The sequence below is a fragment of the Vulpes vulpes genome, chromosome 5 (genome assembly GCF_048418805.1).
Source record: "Vulpes vulpes isolate BD-2025 chromosome 5, VulVul3, whole genome shotgun sequence".
NCBI lineage: Eukaryota > Metazoa > Chordata > Mammalia > Carnivora > Canidae > Vulpes > Vulpes vulpes.
Window position 1 is genome coordinate 67,550,701 of NC_132784.1, and position 17,371 is coordinate 67,568,071.

Sequence of the window (17,371 nt, forward strand, 5' to 3'; positions counted from 1 at the left end):
CTGGAGGCAGGCTGGGGGAAGGAGAGCCTGGAGCTTGGCGAGCTCAGCCCTGGCCCAACAGATGGTCCTGGGTTCAAATCCCAGCGGCACCTCTCAATGGCCATGCTACCTTGGCCACTCATTGACCACTTCTAAAAGCCTCTGTCTGGGCATCTTGAAAACGGGAGTGGGAGCATCACAGAGTTACCGGCTGGACTCGCAGTCCATGGTGCTCCAGCTCACATGGCTCCCCGAAACCACAGGTGGCCTTCTTGCCTCCACAGGTGGTCGAAGATCTACTTTGTGTTGTGGTGGCTGGTGTCATCTGTCATCTGGGTCAACCTGTTTTTGGCTCTGATTCTGGAGGTAGCCCAGATCCCTGCCCAGGTGGCCTGAGGGGTGGTTTCTGAAGGGCTGATGGTGGCATGAGGCTGCTGGCTGGGCCCACCTGGACTGGGGTGGGACGGGCTGTGCTGGGTTCCATCAGGTGCTCAGTTCAGGCTGGGTCCTGCCCTGGGGCTTGGCGAGGCTCACCCTGGCTGCTGGGAGCCTCTTTGAATGCCTGTGACATTGGACCTGGGGCGGGGGGGGGATTGGGGCAGGGCTGTGGGTGCTGGGGCAGGGCTGAGGGTGCTGGGGCAGGGCTATCAGGCATCTGGTTCCTGCAGGAGTGGGCCCTGGATCCCAGTGTCCGGGGTGGGCTCAGCTCTCCCTATGGTGGATGCCTGGCCGACCCTGGAGGGGAAAAGGCTGGTTCCTGTGGGATTCACACACTGGCCCCCTTTTCTCCTGTTTGCCAGCATTTTCTTCATAAGTGGGACCGCCGTACTCACCTGCAGTCTCTTGCCGGGGACCAGGAGACCAGCTATCAGATGAGCGTGGAGCTCCTATTTAGGTGCATGATTGAGGAGGGGGCTTCTACTTGGCCTCTGCAGGGAAGGAGGGTGAGGCAGGGAGGGGTGGGTGGGCGAGCATCCTCTGTGACCCTGATGCTCTCTACGAGCTGCAGGCATCTTGCCGCCCTTCTGCAGCCCTGAGCTGGGGTCAGGGTCTGGGCTTCCTGTGCTCTGCTGCTGGGGGTGTGCACTCTCTCCTGCTCTCTGATGAGCACCTTGAAGGCAGTGTTCTCATGTGCCGTTAGTCTCCAAGGGATTCTGCTGGTGGGTGTAGGCAGGGGGCCCTCGCTTCCCCACGGTGACCTTGAAGTCCGATCTTTGCTAGTGAGGAAAGTGCTCCCTCTGCAAGCATGCGCTGTGTTGTAGTGGCCCCTCTGCACTGCCCCACGGGCCAGCATGCAGGGGCATCTTCTCGGGCTTTTAGGGAGACCGTGCACACATTGCGGAGATGCTTCTAAGCCCCCATGTTCACTAGTGCACATGCCTGGTGATTGCTTTGTGGGAAGCAAGACTGCATGCCATCCCAGAGGTCCCCAAGTGCCCCCCTGTCTGGAGCTCCCTGGACATCTCCCCAATCCCGCAGGGACGTCCTGGAGGAGCCAACGGAGGAGGAGCTGGTGGAGAAGCTGAGCCACCATCCGCACCTGCAGCTGTGCAGGTGACACCCAGGTGCGCCGTCCTGGCAAGGGCGGCAGATGGCGATGTGGCCTCAGGAGATGCCAGTTGTGGGAGGTGGCTGGCTATACCCAGGAGAGACTTACCCTCAAACAGACGGACAACGATGGGAGCTACTCCACCCGCCTGAGGCTGGGGTAGATGTGCAGGCCCTGGTTTGCTGCCATTGAGCAGAACCACTACTCACCACCAGTTTTTCTTTGCAGCCCCTCGGAATGGGGCGCCTGTGCTTTGGGTGGCCTCTGCGCCATGCTGCTCTCTTATAAGCTGCTTTGGTGGGACTTTGATTTTTCTAAATACAGAAGAGAGTGACTCCGCAGGGACTTTTCAGACCGTCTGGGAAGCCGGAAGCAGCGGCCTTCCTTTCGGGCCCTGCCATTTCTGTGGTGCCTTCACTGCTGGTGGCCTTAAGGGACCAAAGCTGCCTGCTCCCCCCCCCCCCGCCCCCGGGGACCTACATAGGCCAACTGGCAGCTTTCCAGGGCATTAAGTTGGGGATCCTGGTGGTTTTACATAAGGAGAATCTTAACTATTTTATTATTTTATGGCTCATATGAGTGTGATTGGGTGTATGTCTTCATGGGTCAGAATGCCAATAATTTTTATCCTGAAGTCTTGGAAAGAATGAGGTCGTTGTTCTTATTGGGACACAACTCCAATCCTGCTTCTCTCTGGAACAGGGTGGCCAGGTAAGGTTGTTTAGGTTGTGCACTGCAAACCTGGTTGCAAGGGTGTGTCCAGCCTTTGGGACGTCTCCAGGGTGAAGGATACTTTTTTCTAATTTGCACAAAAGCACGTGTGAGTCAGTGGTGGCTCTCCCTATAGGTCCATAGGGTGTGTGGCAGAGGAGGCTAGTAGGTCAGGGAGGAGGGAAAGCGAATAATGTGTGAGAGGCCACATTGGTGCTCGAGCTACCATGGGTCCAGATTAACAAATGGTTGTCTCTTTATAAGGGCTGACTTGAGTGATGGGTGGGAGCTCCTGGAGGTCCCTGTTGAGGATTGGGATCCTCATGGGAGTAACTCTGGGATTGATTAGTGATGTCTGCTCTGGGCCCTGGCGGGGGTGGGGGTGGTCACAAAGCACAGGCGCTGACTCCAGTGGGGGGAGAAGTCATCTCTGTCTTCCAGCTTCTCAGGGAGTGGGATTGGAGGAAAGTGACTAGAAAAAGGCACCCCGGGGCTCGGTTGTGTCACGTACCCACGTACATTGCACTTTCAGACTCTGGAGTTCGGATCCTGGGTGTTGATGTGCTACCCCTTGGGTCTGGGGGATCCTTGGGCGTAGTGAGGCCACTCTCAGACCTGTCCCCTCTGCAGCCTGCCTTCCGGGAAGGCTGGTTGGGTGGGGAGCACCTCATAGAGCAGCAACAGCCTGCACGCCCTGGGGACAAGGGTGAGGGCCTGGCAGCTGTGTGCACTCTACTGCCAGCCCCTCATCCCCTACCCCCAAGGTCTGAGCGCCATCTGGTGGCAGGATCAGATTCACTCTTAGTGCAGGCTGGACCCCCTGACCCCCAGGGCTGGTTCATTGCTTTTCCCAGGCTAACTGGGGCCATGGAGCGTGGCCTCTGGCCTGGGCTGCAGGCTTGTCCACCTGGAGGAAGCAGTTGCAGTGGGCGCTTGCCAGGTAGGATGTCACGCTCCCTGCCCTGCCTTGTGCAGGGCCCAGCTCTGACTGAAGGTTTTCTGCCTTTTTTTTTTTTTTTTTGGTTTTCTGCCTTCTGTTTCATGGCTTGTGTGCAGAGGAGCCCCCTCTGGTGATTACTGTCACGTGGCACAGAGTTCTGGAGGACCCACATTGCACTCTGGGAGACTGTGCTACTCAGAGGCTGGCTCTGCCCTTGGGATGGGGTAACCAAAGCTGGTGCCGTTGTGTTGGTGTCTTCTGACCACAAGCTGGTGTCTCTTGGATACTCGGGGTGGGGAGGGGGCACTGACTGTCCCCTTCCATCAGTTTCAAATGGTATCAGCTTTGAAGCCTTTGTCCCCTTGAGAACCAGGGCTGAATTCATGGTTGAGCTGGAGCTGAGCTTTTGGTTAAGGAGAGCGGGTCGGGTGGGGGGTGTCTGGCCTGCAGCTCCCAGCTGGGTGCTGCACTGAGAGAGAACATGCACTCACCTCTCAGACAAACCCTTGCAGCTCTGGTCGGGGCTTGTGTTTTCTGTGCCTGCGGTGGCTCCCTCAGCATTCTGGCTGGCTTGAGGTGCAGGGGGCTTAGCCCTGCTGGACTCTGGAGTCACCCAGGGCCAGGCAGGAGTCTGGGACACCTGGAGTGGCATCACTGCCCCAGGGGAGTGGGGATGAGGCGGGAGCAGGAGGCTGCTGTGCCCGGAGGAGCCCTGTGGTTTGGGGCAGGCTCCAAGGAGGGGCCTGTTTGTCCACAGGCTGGGGAGCCCTGGCCTGCTGTCAGCAAGAAGCTGAATGGAGGCAGGTGGCCTGGTGGAGGGGGGAAGCCCAGGGAGTGAAGGGAACTGGCTGGAGTGCCCATTGGGGCAGGCCCGGAGGAGGGCAGGGTGGTGTGGGTGACGGTGGGCTCAGAGCTGCACACACCCAACAGCAGGGCCTTGGGTCCTGGTCATCGATGGCCCTGGGGTCGGGTGTGGGGGCAAGGCAAGTGCGTGGGTGGGCAGCAAAGCCCCAGCCTGCCTGGGAGGCCTGAATGCTGCCCAGCTGGCACTTGCAGCCTCCACATTGAAGGGTTCTCACCTCCCCTCCTGCCCAGCTCAGGGCCACCAGCTGCCCTGGGCCTCTGCAGGTGAGCTCCTCAGGGGTCTTGGTGCCACCTGCCTGCTTCCACTGACCAGGAAGGGCTGCAAAGGGGCCACTTCCTCTCCCCTTGATCCCCATGGAGGCTTTTGCCCCCACCCCCTGCCCCTGGGGAGCCCTTGGAAGATGCAGTTGCCATTTCTGAGGCTGAGGAGCACAGAGGTCATGAGTTTGCTCATGTTTAACATGGAAGCAGCCTCAGACTTAGAGAAAAGTTGCAAGTAGAACTTTCTTCTGGAATCACTGGGGCGGGGGGGGGGGGGGAGGTTGTGGTTCCAATCCCCTTCACACTCCGTGCTTAGGAAGGGCCTCCAGCAGACAGGCACACGGGAGTGGGGTCACCTCAGTTCCTGCTGGCTGGCACTCCCTCCACTCATGGCCATTCTGAGCCTCCAGTTAGGTCCCTCAGGCCCCAGGTACCTCAGGCCCCAGGGTCGCCTGTAATCTTCCCGGACAGGTGACCTCGGCACTTGAAGGTCAGCCAGTGATTGTGTAGGGAGGTCCCCAGGTTGGGTTCATGCGAGGTGTCCTTGTGAGCTTGTTTCTGTGGTTTTTGTAGGAATATCACAGAAGTGCATCCTGGCAGGTGGCATGAGATTTCAGTTTGCTCCATGGCTGGTGCCCACCCTGTCACTTGGTGTCAGCAGTGGTGGCTGGGCTGCCTGGCATAAAGTTACTCCTTCTCCCTTTGTGATGAACAGGGTGCCCCGAAGCTATGTGAGCATCCACCTCACCAAATTTCCTTTAGTTTCTCCTCCCTCCTGTGCTCATCTGTGCACACTGTGCTTTCTTCCATTCAGTGGGCTACATGCAGTCTGTTGCTGTATTTTATTTCATGCTCAAATTCTCCTTTGGCCAGTGGGAACTGCTTCATCTAGCTTTTGCGTCCATTTGCTAGGACCTGTCATCTTTTGAATGCTTCTTTGCTTTCTGGCAGGAAAAGATGTTCTGGGCTCATGTTGTGCTTTCTCTGCCCCAGCCCTGGACGCTGTTCCTTTAAGCAAGAATAGCATCTAGGAACCAAGATGTAGGTGTGAGGTGTGCCTACTGCATGGGTATTGCTGTGCCCAGGTTCTCTTGGTAGATAGAACTAGGGTATATATACATGCATCTGCCTATGTGACTGTCCATCTGTCCATCCATAGGTCCTTCATCCGTCTATCTATTGATCTGTCAATCATCTATCCATCCATCTGTCTGTTCCATCCATCCATCCATCTGCTGGTCCATCTGTCCGTCCATCCATCTGTTGGTCCATCCATCCATCCGTCTCTCTCTCTCTGCTGGTCCATCTCTCCATATGTCCATCTATCCATCCGTCTCTCCATTCATCCATATGTCCATCTGCTGGTCCCTCCATACAAATGTCCATCTGTCCATTGGTCATCCATCCATCCATTAGTCCGTCTGCCCATCTATCCATTCATTCACCCATCTGTTGGCCCATCCATCCATCTGTCCATTGGTCCATCCATCCATCCATCCATCCATCCATCCATCCAATCTATTGACAACTATGAGATCATGCCGATACTCCATTTTCAGACCAACGCCACAGGGCACATCTGGTTTTCTCTCTCTGTGGTTGCTAACCCTTTTTTTTCCTGAATGTTCGCATTTTCCTTCATCTGTGCACTCACTTGCTTATTTCTCTTGTAAATTCTCGTCTGCCACTGCCACCTCCTCCCCACAGAGATGCCCTTCTCACCCCATGTGGGCGCCCTTTGGATGCCCTCCAACCACAAACCTCCAGGAAAGAGCTTTCCAGATGGAGAGATGGTATTGTCAGGCCCTTTAAAATTAGGAGTAACAAAATTAGAACCTGGCCAGCTCATTAAAATCAAATAAATATGTAAAAAATGTAAACATTAGAAAAAATATGTCTCTTTATTCATAAATAACATCATTGTCCATATAGAAAGGCTACAATCATTGAACAGTAAGAATTTGGCAAAATGGTTTGCTGTAAGATTGATACACTGAAATAAATTGTTTTTATATAACAGCAACAAACTCTCATAAATTTCTTTTAAAAGATACTGAAAAAAGTATTATTTATGTGAGAGTAAAACCTTCAGGGTCCTTAAAGGTAACATTGAACAAGTGATGTTCAAGGTCTTTATACAGAAAATTATAAAATGTCATTAAAATCCAGGACTGTGGGCTTGAGGGGAGAATGCTGAATACCCAGTTACCACATGGCAGTCTCAGACACTCGGCGCTTACCTGCTCTTGGCTCTGTAGGCCGCACTTCGCTGGGTCCTCTTCACGGCTGGGCTCCTGGGTTCTCCGGGAAGAGCCCATGCCTGCACTCATTGTGGTTGTCAGCCGAATTCGGTTTCCAAGGTGAAAAGGCTGGGGCTGTAGGTGATAGCACTTGACCCCATTTCCTTGTTGGCTGTCTGCAAAGGGCTGCTCATAGGACCTGGAAGCTGCTGGAAGCTGCTGCGTTCCCTGCCACACGGCCCCCAGCCCTCAGAGTTAGCGACAGAGAACTTGCTGTGAATCTAATCCCTCACCCTTTGTGCCTCTGCTGCAGGAAGAGCCCTGACCCTTTATGGGTTCACCTGATTAGGTCAGGCCCACCAGGATACCCTCCCTTTCTTGAAGTCAGCTGTGTCATAGTTCAGCACCCAACCCCAGGAGTGACTGTGGCATCATAGTCACGGGTCTGCCCAAGCCTGGTGGGAGGGCCATATACAATGGTGAGGGTCACTGGGGGCAGCTCAGAATTCTACCACAGTTGTCCTGTTCGTGGCCAGAAAGTTGATATTATCAATAGGTCCATTGTCCCCTGACTAATCCATAGATTTGTTAAAGTTCTAAACATAATCCTATTTTTTTATTAAGGTTTGATAAGCTGATTGAAAAATTTACATGAAACTTACGTGCAAAAATAGAGAAGCGTATGTTTGAGGATCTCGGTTTGCCAGTGTTCCGGACTCACTCTGAGGCTCTGGTGACCAGGACAGTCTGGTGCAGGGGCGAATGGAGGGATGGAGTGAAGAGCCCAGAACTGCCGGCGGCAAGGGGCTGGGGCAGCTGGGAGGCCCTGTGCACCACGGGGGGCCAGAGTGGCCTCGGTGGGCGTCTCTGTGGGCTCTCCCCCCGGGCCAGCAGGTGCATAGCGTGGTGGCTGTGGCAGAGCCGGCAGGATGGGGCCCTGGACCTGGACCTAGGCCTGATCTGTTGCCGGGACCTGAGAGTGGGGTCTCAGCAAGCGGTTTGGGGCCTTTCATGTGGTCTCCTCCGCTCAGCACAGCAGGGAGGAATCTTGTCTTTCACCAAAACAGCCAGGTTTCGGTTTTCTGCCCTAGAGATAATTGGTGGTTCTTATTAAAAGGTTAGCACAATGCATTGTTTTTTTTTTTTTTTTTTTAAAGTGGAAGGTAGGCACACCGTACTGCTCTTAAAAATGTAAGAAGGGGGCGTGCGGCTCGACAATGGCCTTCACATCAAAGTGGCCAGCTGACGCCATGGGCAGTGTGCGGGCAGCCCACCCCAGCCCACTGATCGCACTGGCGGCCCTGGCCATTCTGGTAAGACAATCAGAGCCACCCCAGGGTGGTGAGCCCACACCTGCAGGGACCTGGGCGGCCTGGCTGCTGCCCCAGGTTTGACAGCAGTTGGCTAATCCGCGTCTGGGCCCCGGCAACACCTGTCGCCAGGTGAGCCAGACCTGCCTGTCCCGCCTCCCTGGCCTCCACTTTTTCTTCTCAGCTCATGGGCAGGGCAGGTGGACGGGGGCCACTAACACGAGACTGTGGTAGAGGAGAGCATCCCGTGGCTGGAGGCGGTGGGCCAGCAGCTCTCAGAATCCCCGGAGGAGGCTTCCTTAGACAGATCCCCGGGCCCCCCATGCCAGGCGGTCTGGTTGGGGTGATCTGGGGGTTGGGGGAAGCTAGGCACCTGCGTTTGTAATCCATTCCGAGGGGATGCAGCTGTGGATCCAGAGACCAGGGTTGGAGGACAGCTGGCTCAGTCAGTTATCTTTCCTCCCTCCTTGTTTGCTTTCTTCCCAATCGTTGCTGTGGTTGGATTGTAAAACAGTCCTTCGAGGGAGCAGTTACAGATGGGACCCCTTTCTGAGTGGTCCCCTCTGGGCAGAGGAGTCGGGAAAGGTGCTGGCTTCTCAGAACTGCAGCTGCCACCCTGGTCTCTCCAGGCGGATAGAGTCTGGGCCTCTCGTCCTCCCGGCTGTCCCAATCCCTTTTCTGTTGCCTGGGTTCTGGGTCTGTGCACAAACCACACAACTGGACACGGAGAAGCTGGCTGGACCCTGAGCAAGATGAGAGCTCTGCCCAGGCGTGGTGGAGTGGGTGCCATGGGCAGGGACACCAACAAGGGCCCCTGGTCCTGCCCCTGGGGGTCCAGCCGCCCTCCCCCAGCTCCATAAGCCGATGCTCTCTGGGGAGATTCGGAGCTATCGCAGCCATTGAGTGCTGGGAAGAACAAGGGTCTTACCTCAGACACTGGCGTTCCCTCTAGAAGCAGGCACTGCGGGCTGTGCTCTGCCAGGCAAGGAGGTAAAGTGGGATGAAGACAGAAGAAGCCGGGGCTGGGAGCAGGAGGAAGAGGCTGCAGATACCCTCAGGAGGACCCACCACTGCTGCAGGCCAGTGTGGAGCTCCCTGGCAGCCTTAGAGAAAAAGGGAACAGGTGCCTGCTGGAGGAGGCAGCGGGCTGCTGGTTGGTGGGAGGCCTGATGGGTGGGGCTGGGACCTGCTCCCTGGAAGTGAGCTGCCACCCACAGCCTCGGTTTTGTCATCGTGTTTCCAGGTCTCGTGGTGGAGGCCCCGGGAGGCAAAGGATATGCCAGCAGCAGGCACGTGGAGGGATTCTTGAGAGTCCAGGGGAGCAGCAAGGATTGATAATTAGGAGCCACAATTTGAGGCCTCGCTCCCCATGTGCTTTTCTGAGCACTTGACAAAGTGGGATGTTGACTTGTTTAATCCTGTTTAATCGTGGGCTGGGGCAGCTCTGATAGATGGGGAAACTGAGGCACAGAGGGGCTGAGGCCACTTGGCCGCTGACAGCATTGCCTCCTCCTGGCCCAGCGTCTTCTCTGTGTCCCTCCTCATTCCCCGGCACATCAGCCTGGGGACGTGAGCGCCGCATGCCTGAGATAAATATTTGTAGAGCCAGCACCGCTGCATCAGATGTCAGACATAACTTGCGAGACTGTTCTTCCCTGCACATGGGAGGGTCCCCACAGTCCCCATGGGACGTGGGAGGTGACAGGCGTGACCAGAGGTGCTTCGGGGGGCAGGCTGGGCTCCTCGTGACTTTGTCCCCTCTTGGCCACTACAAAAGAGGCTCCGGGCACCCAGGCTGGGCCCCACCGGCTGCACGCTGTGACCTTGACAGGCAGCCAGCCTTCCTGCACACCAGCTCCCTTGATCGGAAAGGAGGTGGGTGGCCGGAATAATGATGGGGCGGGGGGCTGATGTGCTGACCCCGGTGTATTTTCAAACTTCAGACCTGGGGTTCAATCTCGGAGAACCACATAGGTGAGGAAACTGAGCCCCGGGATTTTTTTTTTTCCTTTGGGAGCCTGTGCTGACGGGCAGCAAGGTGATGTGTGAGCCCAAGGCTGTCATGAAGGCGGTGTCCCTCAGCCCTGCGATGCTCAGCGCCAGGCTGGACGGAAGCCCTGTTATTTATACGATGTGTGGACATGCAGCTTGCTCGGCGCACGGCCCTGCGAGCACTTCAGGCTCCCCGGCTTTGGCGGGCGCCCCGGTTCACAACAGGAAAGCAAAATCTGTCCCGTTAGTCGGTCTGCAAGTCCTCACCTGTGTCCCTCTCCTCGAGTGTGGGGAAGGAAGGAAGATGTGTGAGGGCAATCCAGGGCCTTCTGGGCAAGGTGGCCGATGGCTCAGGGCTCACCCGTGGCGGCCCCTGGTGACCTGCGGAGCAGAGCTGAGTGGGGAGGGAGGAGGTGGGCGGTCACCGCACAACGGGGTGGTGGGGACTGTGGCCCTCGTCCATAGACGCCCTGTGGGGCCCTGGCAGCCACCCAGAGGAGAGGAGATTTGGGCCAAAAGGTGCGGTTTCCTGGGAGGACAAAGATGGCACATGTTCAGAGCTGACTCAGGTTCTCTCTGGGTTTGTTGGCCGCTCCTCTGCTGTGTCTCCTCTGACAGGTGCTGGGCCTGTCCTCAGGTGTGATCCTTGCTGCTGGAGACCCTTCGGACAGGTCTCCGAACAGCTCCATCCAAGTGCCCCCCCCCCCCACACCCACACCTTGCTCCATGTGACCTGCATCTGATCCCAAGGAGCTTCAGGTGTTCTTGCCCCATGACTGGAGGCTGGGGTTGCTGTCCTGCTGCCCTGGCATTGGCCCACTGTCCCCGTCGTGGGGCACACCCATCAGCCCTCAAGGTGACCCTGAGCCCAGCACAGCATGTGGTGTTGGCAGTTGGGGGGTTGGGGGGAGGGTGGCATAGTGGTGAAAGCCCCCTCTTCCCCCCTCTGGGCATTTTTGGTCTCCTGGGAGTGAGAGGGCTTCAGGGTCAGGGAGCCGATTTTTATCCATTTCCCTTGTCACTTCTCATGTTGGAAGGGCTCTACCTTGGGATGTCACATCTCTTGCGTTCTGGTGGAAGGTCATTTAGAGCCGCCCGCTGCGGTGTGTTTGCAGAGAAGCAAACCCAGAAGTGCTTGAACCTGTTGTTGATCTTTCCTCCCAATGGCGCCAACATGGGTGGCTTGTCCCTTTGATTGTGTTGCAATATTTCAGACTATTTTGCGCTGAACTCTTACACTGGGGGAGATGTTTAAGGGAAGACCAGGACGCCTACCACGTGCCCCCATGCCCTGGCAGGAGGCGGATTGTGGGAACCATAGGCTTTAAAATAAGCTGGAAAGTTCTTGATTGGCCAGGTGGTGGTGCTGAATGGCCAGCCCTGGTGGTGCCAGGGGCCCTTGGGCATTGGCCAGACCTGTGGCTCCTTCTTAGAAAAATGTCTGTAAGCTGTAACCCAAAATATGTGGAAGTGCAAGGAAAATCATTATATTGAAAACGTCACAAAGTATGAACAAATCCAAATGTGGGACAGAGGAGATCTGCCACCTGCCCGAGGTTCAAAACAGCACTCTGAGATGTCGGTGCTGGCGCTCACGTGATGGAAGGTACCTGTGGTTTCTGCTTGGGAAGGGCCGGAAGCCTCACTGACGCCTTGGTTCATGGCCTGGTCCAGGCTGTGGTTTGGTTTTCCTACCGAAGGCCCCAGGTCCCTGGAACCAGAACACTGGAGGTCCCTGTGATTTCCTGCTGGTTCTCCCCCTACCTTCACCGAGTTGTGGTGACACCTGTAAGGTAACTGATTTTGGCCAAGGCTGGAGGTGCTAGCCCCCCCACTGCCAGGAGGCCTCACTGGTGCCCCCCCCGCTGCCAGGAGGCCTCACTGGTGCCCCCATCGGAATGAACCCCCTCCCCCTCCCACCACTTTTTCTGTGGCCCCACCCATGTCCCAAGTGGCTGTGGGGCTGTGAGCACTCAAAGTTCTGGAGAGTCTCAAGCCTCCTCGATCCCAATAAATGAAGTAGATCCCACCGGACATGACACCCGATCCAACCCAAACAGACTGTAGTATGAATGGATCTGTGAGTTGAGAAGGGCCGTTTTGTGGTTTCATTTCAGTGGCTCCCAAACGTGAGCATGCATCAGATCCCCCGAGGGCTCGCGGAACCCGGATCGCTGGGCCCCTCCTTGACGTTTCAACACGGCAAGCCTGGGGAGGCCAGCCTGGGGTATGCACTCGAAGCCTGTTCCCCGGTGATGCTCAGGCTGCTGGCTAGGGGTAGGCTCTCTGAGAACCGCCGGGGGTGCCCCTCTCCCTGTACCACTGTAGGGGAATCAGTGGAAGCCCCCCAAAGGCCAAGTCCTAACCCCCCGTGTCTGAATGTGAGCTTACGTGGAAATAGGGGTAATAGGGGTTGGCAGGTGTCATGTTAAGGCTCTCGAGACAAGATCATACTGTCTTTAGAGCGGGCTCTAAACCGAATGACGGATGTCCGTGTAAGAAGAGGAGAGAACACAGATGTGGGAAGCAGCACGTGACCATGGAGGCGGTGGTTGGAGGGATGCCGGGAGGCTCCAGATGCTGGGGCAGGAAGAGCCCCAGAGCCTCCGGGGAGGGCGCCCTGCCCACACCTTGATTTCTGACGTCTGACCAGAAGTGGGAGACAGACCATTTGTTGCTTAGAGCTGCCTGTTTGTGGTCATTTGTCACGGCAGCCCCAGGACACTCTCACAGCCCCTGATGAGTGCTAGTGGTGGCGGCTCTTGTTTTTGGTGAGTTCAACGAGGCCTCAGGTGACGAGCTCCAGATGCGTCCAGTGGGACCAGTGCTCACAGGAAGGAGCAACCCAGACCATGCCACGTTCCTGTTTCCCGCTGTTCTCCGTGAGGTGACCCAGAATGATTTTGGGAACCCCCGCGGGCTGCACTGCCTGGGTCTGGGGCTCCTGTTAGGGCTGCAGCCCAGGGACTGCCAGAGAGGGCATCTCTCTTGGGCTTGTGTGGAAGTGGTGTCTCCAAGGCTCGGCCTGGCCGGGCATGAGGGTGGGGGAGATGCCTGGCATTTTCCCACGGTGCTGCGGTGGCCGACGGGGAGCCAGCGCTACTGACCAGCGCCCTGCAGCACTGTGGCCTGTGTGCTGCTGTTTTCAGGGGTGAGGTGGGCACCTTCTGAGGCAGCCCCTGGATGGTGCCGAGCAGCACCCCCTGGCCTCCTCCGGAGGCAGTGTGCAGAGAGGGGCAGCCTCTGTGTGCAGCCCGGCACCTGAGGGTGGGCTTCGAGGCTCTGGCTGGGGTGGGCCCCCCGTGGGCCTGGAGGAGCCACCTGGTCAGTCCCCAGACACTGTGAGCCAGCTTCGGTGACGGGAAATGCAGGCTCTTCATGCTGCCCCTGCTGCCAGTGGGCTGTGGGCCCCAGGGGTGATTTGCATACAGGTGAGGGCCCAAGACCAGGCCCTGTCCAGAGGCAGGGCCAGGTAGGACTCACACCTGGAGGGCCACTGCCTGGCGCACACGCAGTACTGGGGCTTGCCGGCGGGGGGCAGCAGAGCTCCAGCAGCAGGTGTCCCCTTGGGCCCGGGGCCTCCCTCCGTCCCTCCCTCACTCGGCCCCAGGCCAGGTGGGGGACAGGGGCAGTCACCCTTGTCTGGAACTTCCTTCCTTCCCTTCTCTGCAAAGGGGCCTCCTCCTCCCACAGACTTGACCCCAAAGCCTGTGCCAGGGACATCCCCCGCTGCCGCGGCCCTGGCTGCCTCCGCCAGGGGCTCTCATCACTGTTTTTTATGCGGCTCAAGTGACACTTGGGACCTGTGCGCCCGCACTGTCCTGGGCCTGCTGAGTCCGCGCACATGTTTGCTGAACTGTAGGTTCTGGCAGGGGCGGCCTGGCCCGCGGTGGGCAAGTGGAGGTGGGCCGAGTCCCCGCTCTGGCTGCGGGGACCCCTCCGGCTGGGTCTGGAGTGGTCTTGGTGCTGGCCCCACTTGCCAGCCACTATGGAGGCCACTTGGAGCTGCTTCTCCCCGGGTGGGGACACTCTTGTGACCTTTCTTGTGCCCATACCTGACATCTGCAGAGGAAATCTGGGTGCTGGGGGGTGGATGGGTGACATGGGTCTCTCCTGGGTGATCTGTTGTGGCTCAGCAGACCTTACACTTCTATGGATGCTCTATTCATGCGGCCCTGATTCCCCAGAAGTCTGCCTCTCTGTGGGCGTCCCCCTCTCTGCCCCACATCTCTTCTGTGTGACCTTTTTCCACAGCTCCTTGAGCATGTGCCCCAGGGCCTTTACACATCCAGCACCCCATCCTGACAGTGTCAGACCCCGCCCCGCCCTGCCCCACCTGCCTTGACTTCCTCCTTGTCCCGTCCCGTTGTCTGTCTGGTGTGGTGAACACTTTGTAGTATAGATTCTGTTTATGGCTTCCCCTTACTGGACTGTAAACTCCACCAGAGCAAGGACGTTATTTTATTCACTGCTGAGTCCCAAGTGCTCAGAATACTACCTGGCATGTGGTAGGTGCTCCGGAAATTCCCAGCGGCTAAGTGAGCAGACGAATGAGTGGATGTCTGACCCTGTGCCCAGCCCCCGAGCCTCCCTGCTCTGCCTCTGAGCAGCCAGGGGCGGGGGTGAGAGGGCAGAGTGCTCTGGCCATGCCTTGCTTTCCCAGGTCCCCCCCCTGGGGTGTGTGTGTGTGTGTGTGTGTGTGTGTGTGGCCACCCGGCCCAGGCAGGGTCCAGCCAGGAAGGGCTGCGTGATCTGCACCCAGCTGTGGGGTGTGCTGAGCCTCATGCACAAGGGGTTGTTGTCAGCTGGGCCTGGGGCTCAGACCCCATAACACCTGGTTGGCCGAGGGACGGGGTGGGGGGCCTGGCTCCTCTGATCCCCTGGGTGCCAGACAACAGGTGGCCCTGGGGGGCCTGATGGCAGCCTGGCTGGCTCAGCTCCTGTCCCCTTCCCCTGCTGGGTGGGAGGGAGCGCTGTGGGGGTGCGCCCAGGCCCAGGAGGAGGGACTCGGGCACTTCGGGTGTAGCTAGGATGACAGGCCTTGAGGGGACAAGGGCACAGATCCCATCTCTTCTGTGTGCAGAGCCAGCCCCTCCTGAGGACAGGTGCAGCGGAGACATTGACAAGGAGGGCAGCGGAAGGTGCCTTAAGGCCATATCCTTGGGAAAAAGTGACCAGATACACCTTGGGGTGTGGGCCCAGCCCCAGAGCCAACCCTGAGGGACCCCTGGCCCCTGCTCCTTCTGTGGGGCGGTGCACCATGCACGCTCGTGCCTTCTCATTTCTGTCTCACAGAGGGTAACTGAGGCTCAGAACATTCTGGAATACCCCTGTCCTGCTCCAGCCCCCATGCATGTCTGGGCTGCCTGCTTCCACAAGCCAACATGCTGGCCACTGTAGCAGACAAAAGGAATTGGTTATTTTAGGGCCTGCCTGGGGCTAAGAGCCACCCCAGTGAGGACAAGGAGAGCCATGTGGGCTCAGAACCAGGGGCGTCGTCAGCATCGGAGGGTCTGCAGGTGGCGTGTGGTGACGGAAAACAGGCAGGTCCTCCTTCCAGGGCCCTGGCAGGCTGGCCACAGGCCGGAGACTCCCGGCCGCTCTCGCTCAGCTCACTCGGGGAACAATCTCACTCTGATCAGATGCCTTTGGCATTTTTTTGAGATGCAAAGAATGTGTTTGGGGGCCCTGGGGACCCAATGGTCCTGCTTGTCCCCGGGCAAATAGTTTGCCGCATAGCTAAAAGGCAGTGACTCTGCTCGACCACATGGCAGTGAAGGTATGCGGGAGGGGATCTCTGCTTCTCAGCTCCAGCCTGGTGGAGGTAGCCGGTGGTGGGGTGGGGGTGGGGGGGAGCTCCAGGCTGGACACTAGGGTGAAGCAGGGTCGGGGGTGGGGAGAGAAGGGCCGGCTGGCTGCGGGCTGGGAGCTCGCCCCGAGAGGTATCTCCAAGGCTCCAGGATCTGTGCTGCTTAAGTGGAGAGTTCTGGCACCTGCTTTTCTGTTTTTCCCCCCAGAACAAAATTTAGCCACATCCTCAGTTTCCAGATAACGTGGCCAGAACAGGAAGTTCACATGGCAGGGTGGGATGACCGACACGGCCCCTCCCCCAGACACGGGGGGGTGCTGGGGTGTCTTACTTCCCAGGGCGGTCATGACAAAGTGCCACGAATGGAGTGACTTTAAACAACAGAAATTGGGTCTCTCCCAGCTTGGAGGCCAGAGAGAAGTCCAAGGTCCAGGTGTCAGTAGGGCCACCTCCCTCCAGAGGCCCCAGGGGAGGGGTGTCCCATTTGGGTTCCAATCCTGGTCTTGCCAGTTGCTAGCTGGTTGGCCTCAGGTGAGTTATTGCACCCACTTGGGCCTCGGTGTCTGCATCTGTGAAATGGGTTGTTGCTCTCCACCACACCGGTGTCAGTTGCTGATTCCCTGAAGCAAATAGAAAGGATGGAGAAGAGATGGTTGGATTGAGACCAGGAGCAGGGTCTTTGGGAAGAGCCGAGGGTCCCAGTGCTGCTGCCCACTGGCTGCACAAACCCTTTTCATCTTGGTTGCTTTATCTCGCAGAAGGGGGTAGTCCCTACCTGGCCGACTTGCAGGGAGGACAGGGGAGAGGTGAGCGGGAAGATGAGCGTGGGGCTAGCCCCCCCGGAGATGGCCAAGGAGAGTCTTGAGGATTTAGTCCCACCCCCCACCGACTTTGGTCCTACACAGGTTTTATTGGCATTATTCATGGAAGGTGCCTTAAAGATGAACCTGGGGGTCAAGCATAATGATCAGTCATGTCTGGAGACGAAATCTGTCGCAGGTGGGCAGCAGGTGAGTCAGGAGAGGCAGGTGCAGGGCTTTATGGCACAAGCAACGTCTCAGCGTCTTTCTGTTGGATGCGGGGGCTGCCAGGATGCTGGGCCACCCAGTGTCCACACCAACGGGGCCACTACCAGATTGGTCTGCGGTAGGAAGACAGACATGGGCAGTGTGACAGCCAGGCTTCCCTGTCTGCCCCGCACCTCGAGAAGTATGCGTTTATTCGGGACAGTGCTCCTTGTCCCAGAAAGCGGGTCCCAGGGTGGGGGATTAACATTTTGCCTTTTAACTTTCAACTTCACTTTTCCATGGGAATCCCTCATCCCCGCGTTGGCCACCTTTCCTTCTAGATGCTGACGCCATGTCAGCTGGCAGGGCCTCCTGTCCCCCCGGCTTTACACAGCCTTGCTCTGGGCCTCTCCATCAAACAGCTAATGATCCCTGAACAAACATCAGTGTCCTGGGGGAGCTCCTGTTTAAAGGGACCCCCGCCATGGATCTTTTGTGATGTGGGCGATCGGCAGGGCACACCTGTGGTCAGCCCCCCACCACCATGCCGTCGTCTGGGTGAGCAGCCCCGGCCTCACCCAGCCGCGGGTGCCCACGCAGCGTGCTCACCTGGCACAGAGAAGCAAGGATAACCAGGAGAGGGACTTTTGATCTCAGGATGGCTGGCGCTTTTGCCAAGAGCCCCCAGATGTCTCTGCCTGGCTCAAGC

General features: G+C 57.7%; 1 protein-coding gene across 4 annotated transcripts in view; it reads left to right on the top strand.

Moving 5' to 3' along the window:
- TPCN2 (two pore segment channel 2) overlaps positions 1 to 6,331 on the top strand; it is a 32,756-nt gene extending 26,425 nt beyond the window's left edge. For all 4 annotated transcript variants that reach the window (XR_012001669.1, XR_012001670.1, XM_072758637.1 and 1 more), the window contains 3 exons: positions 264 to 345; positions 780 to 874; positions 1,459 to 6,331. Coding sequence is in view for 2 of the 4 variants with exons in the window: in XM_072758637.1 (XP_072614738.1) it covers positions 264 to 345; positions 780 to 874; positions 1,459 to 1,537 (256 nt within the window). In the remaining 2 variants the exon portion in view is untranslated. The remainder of the gene's footprint in view (positions 1 to 263; positions 346 to 779; positions 875 to 1,458) is intronic.
- The last annotated feature ends 11,040 nt before the right edge of the window (positions 6,332 to 17,371 follow it).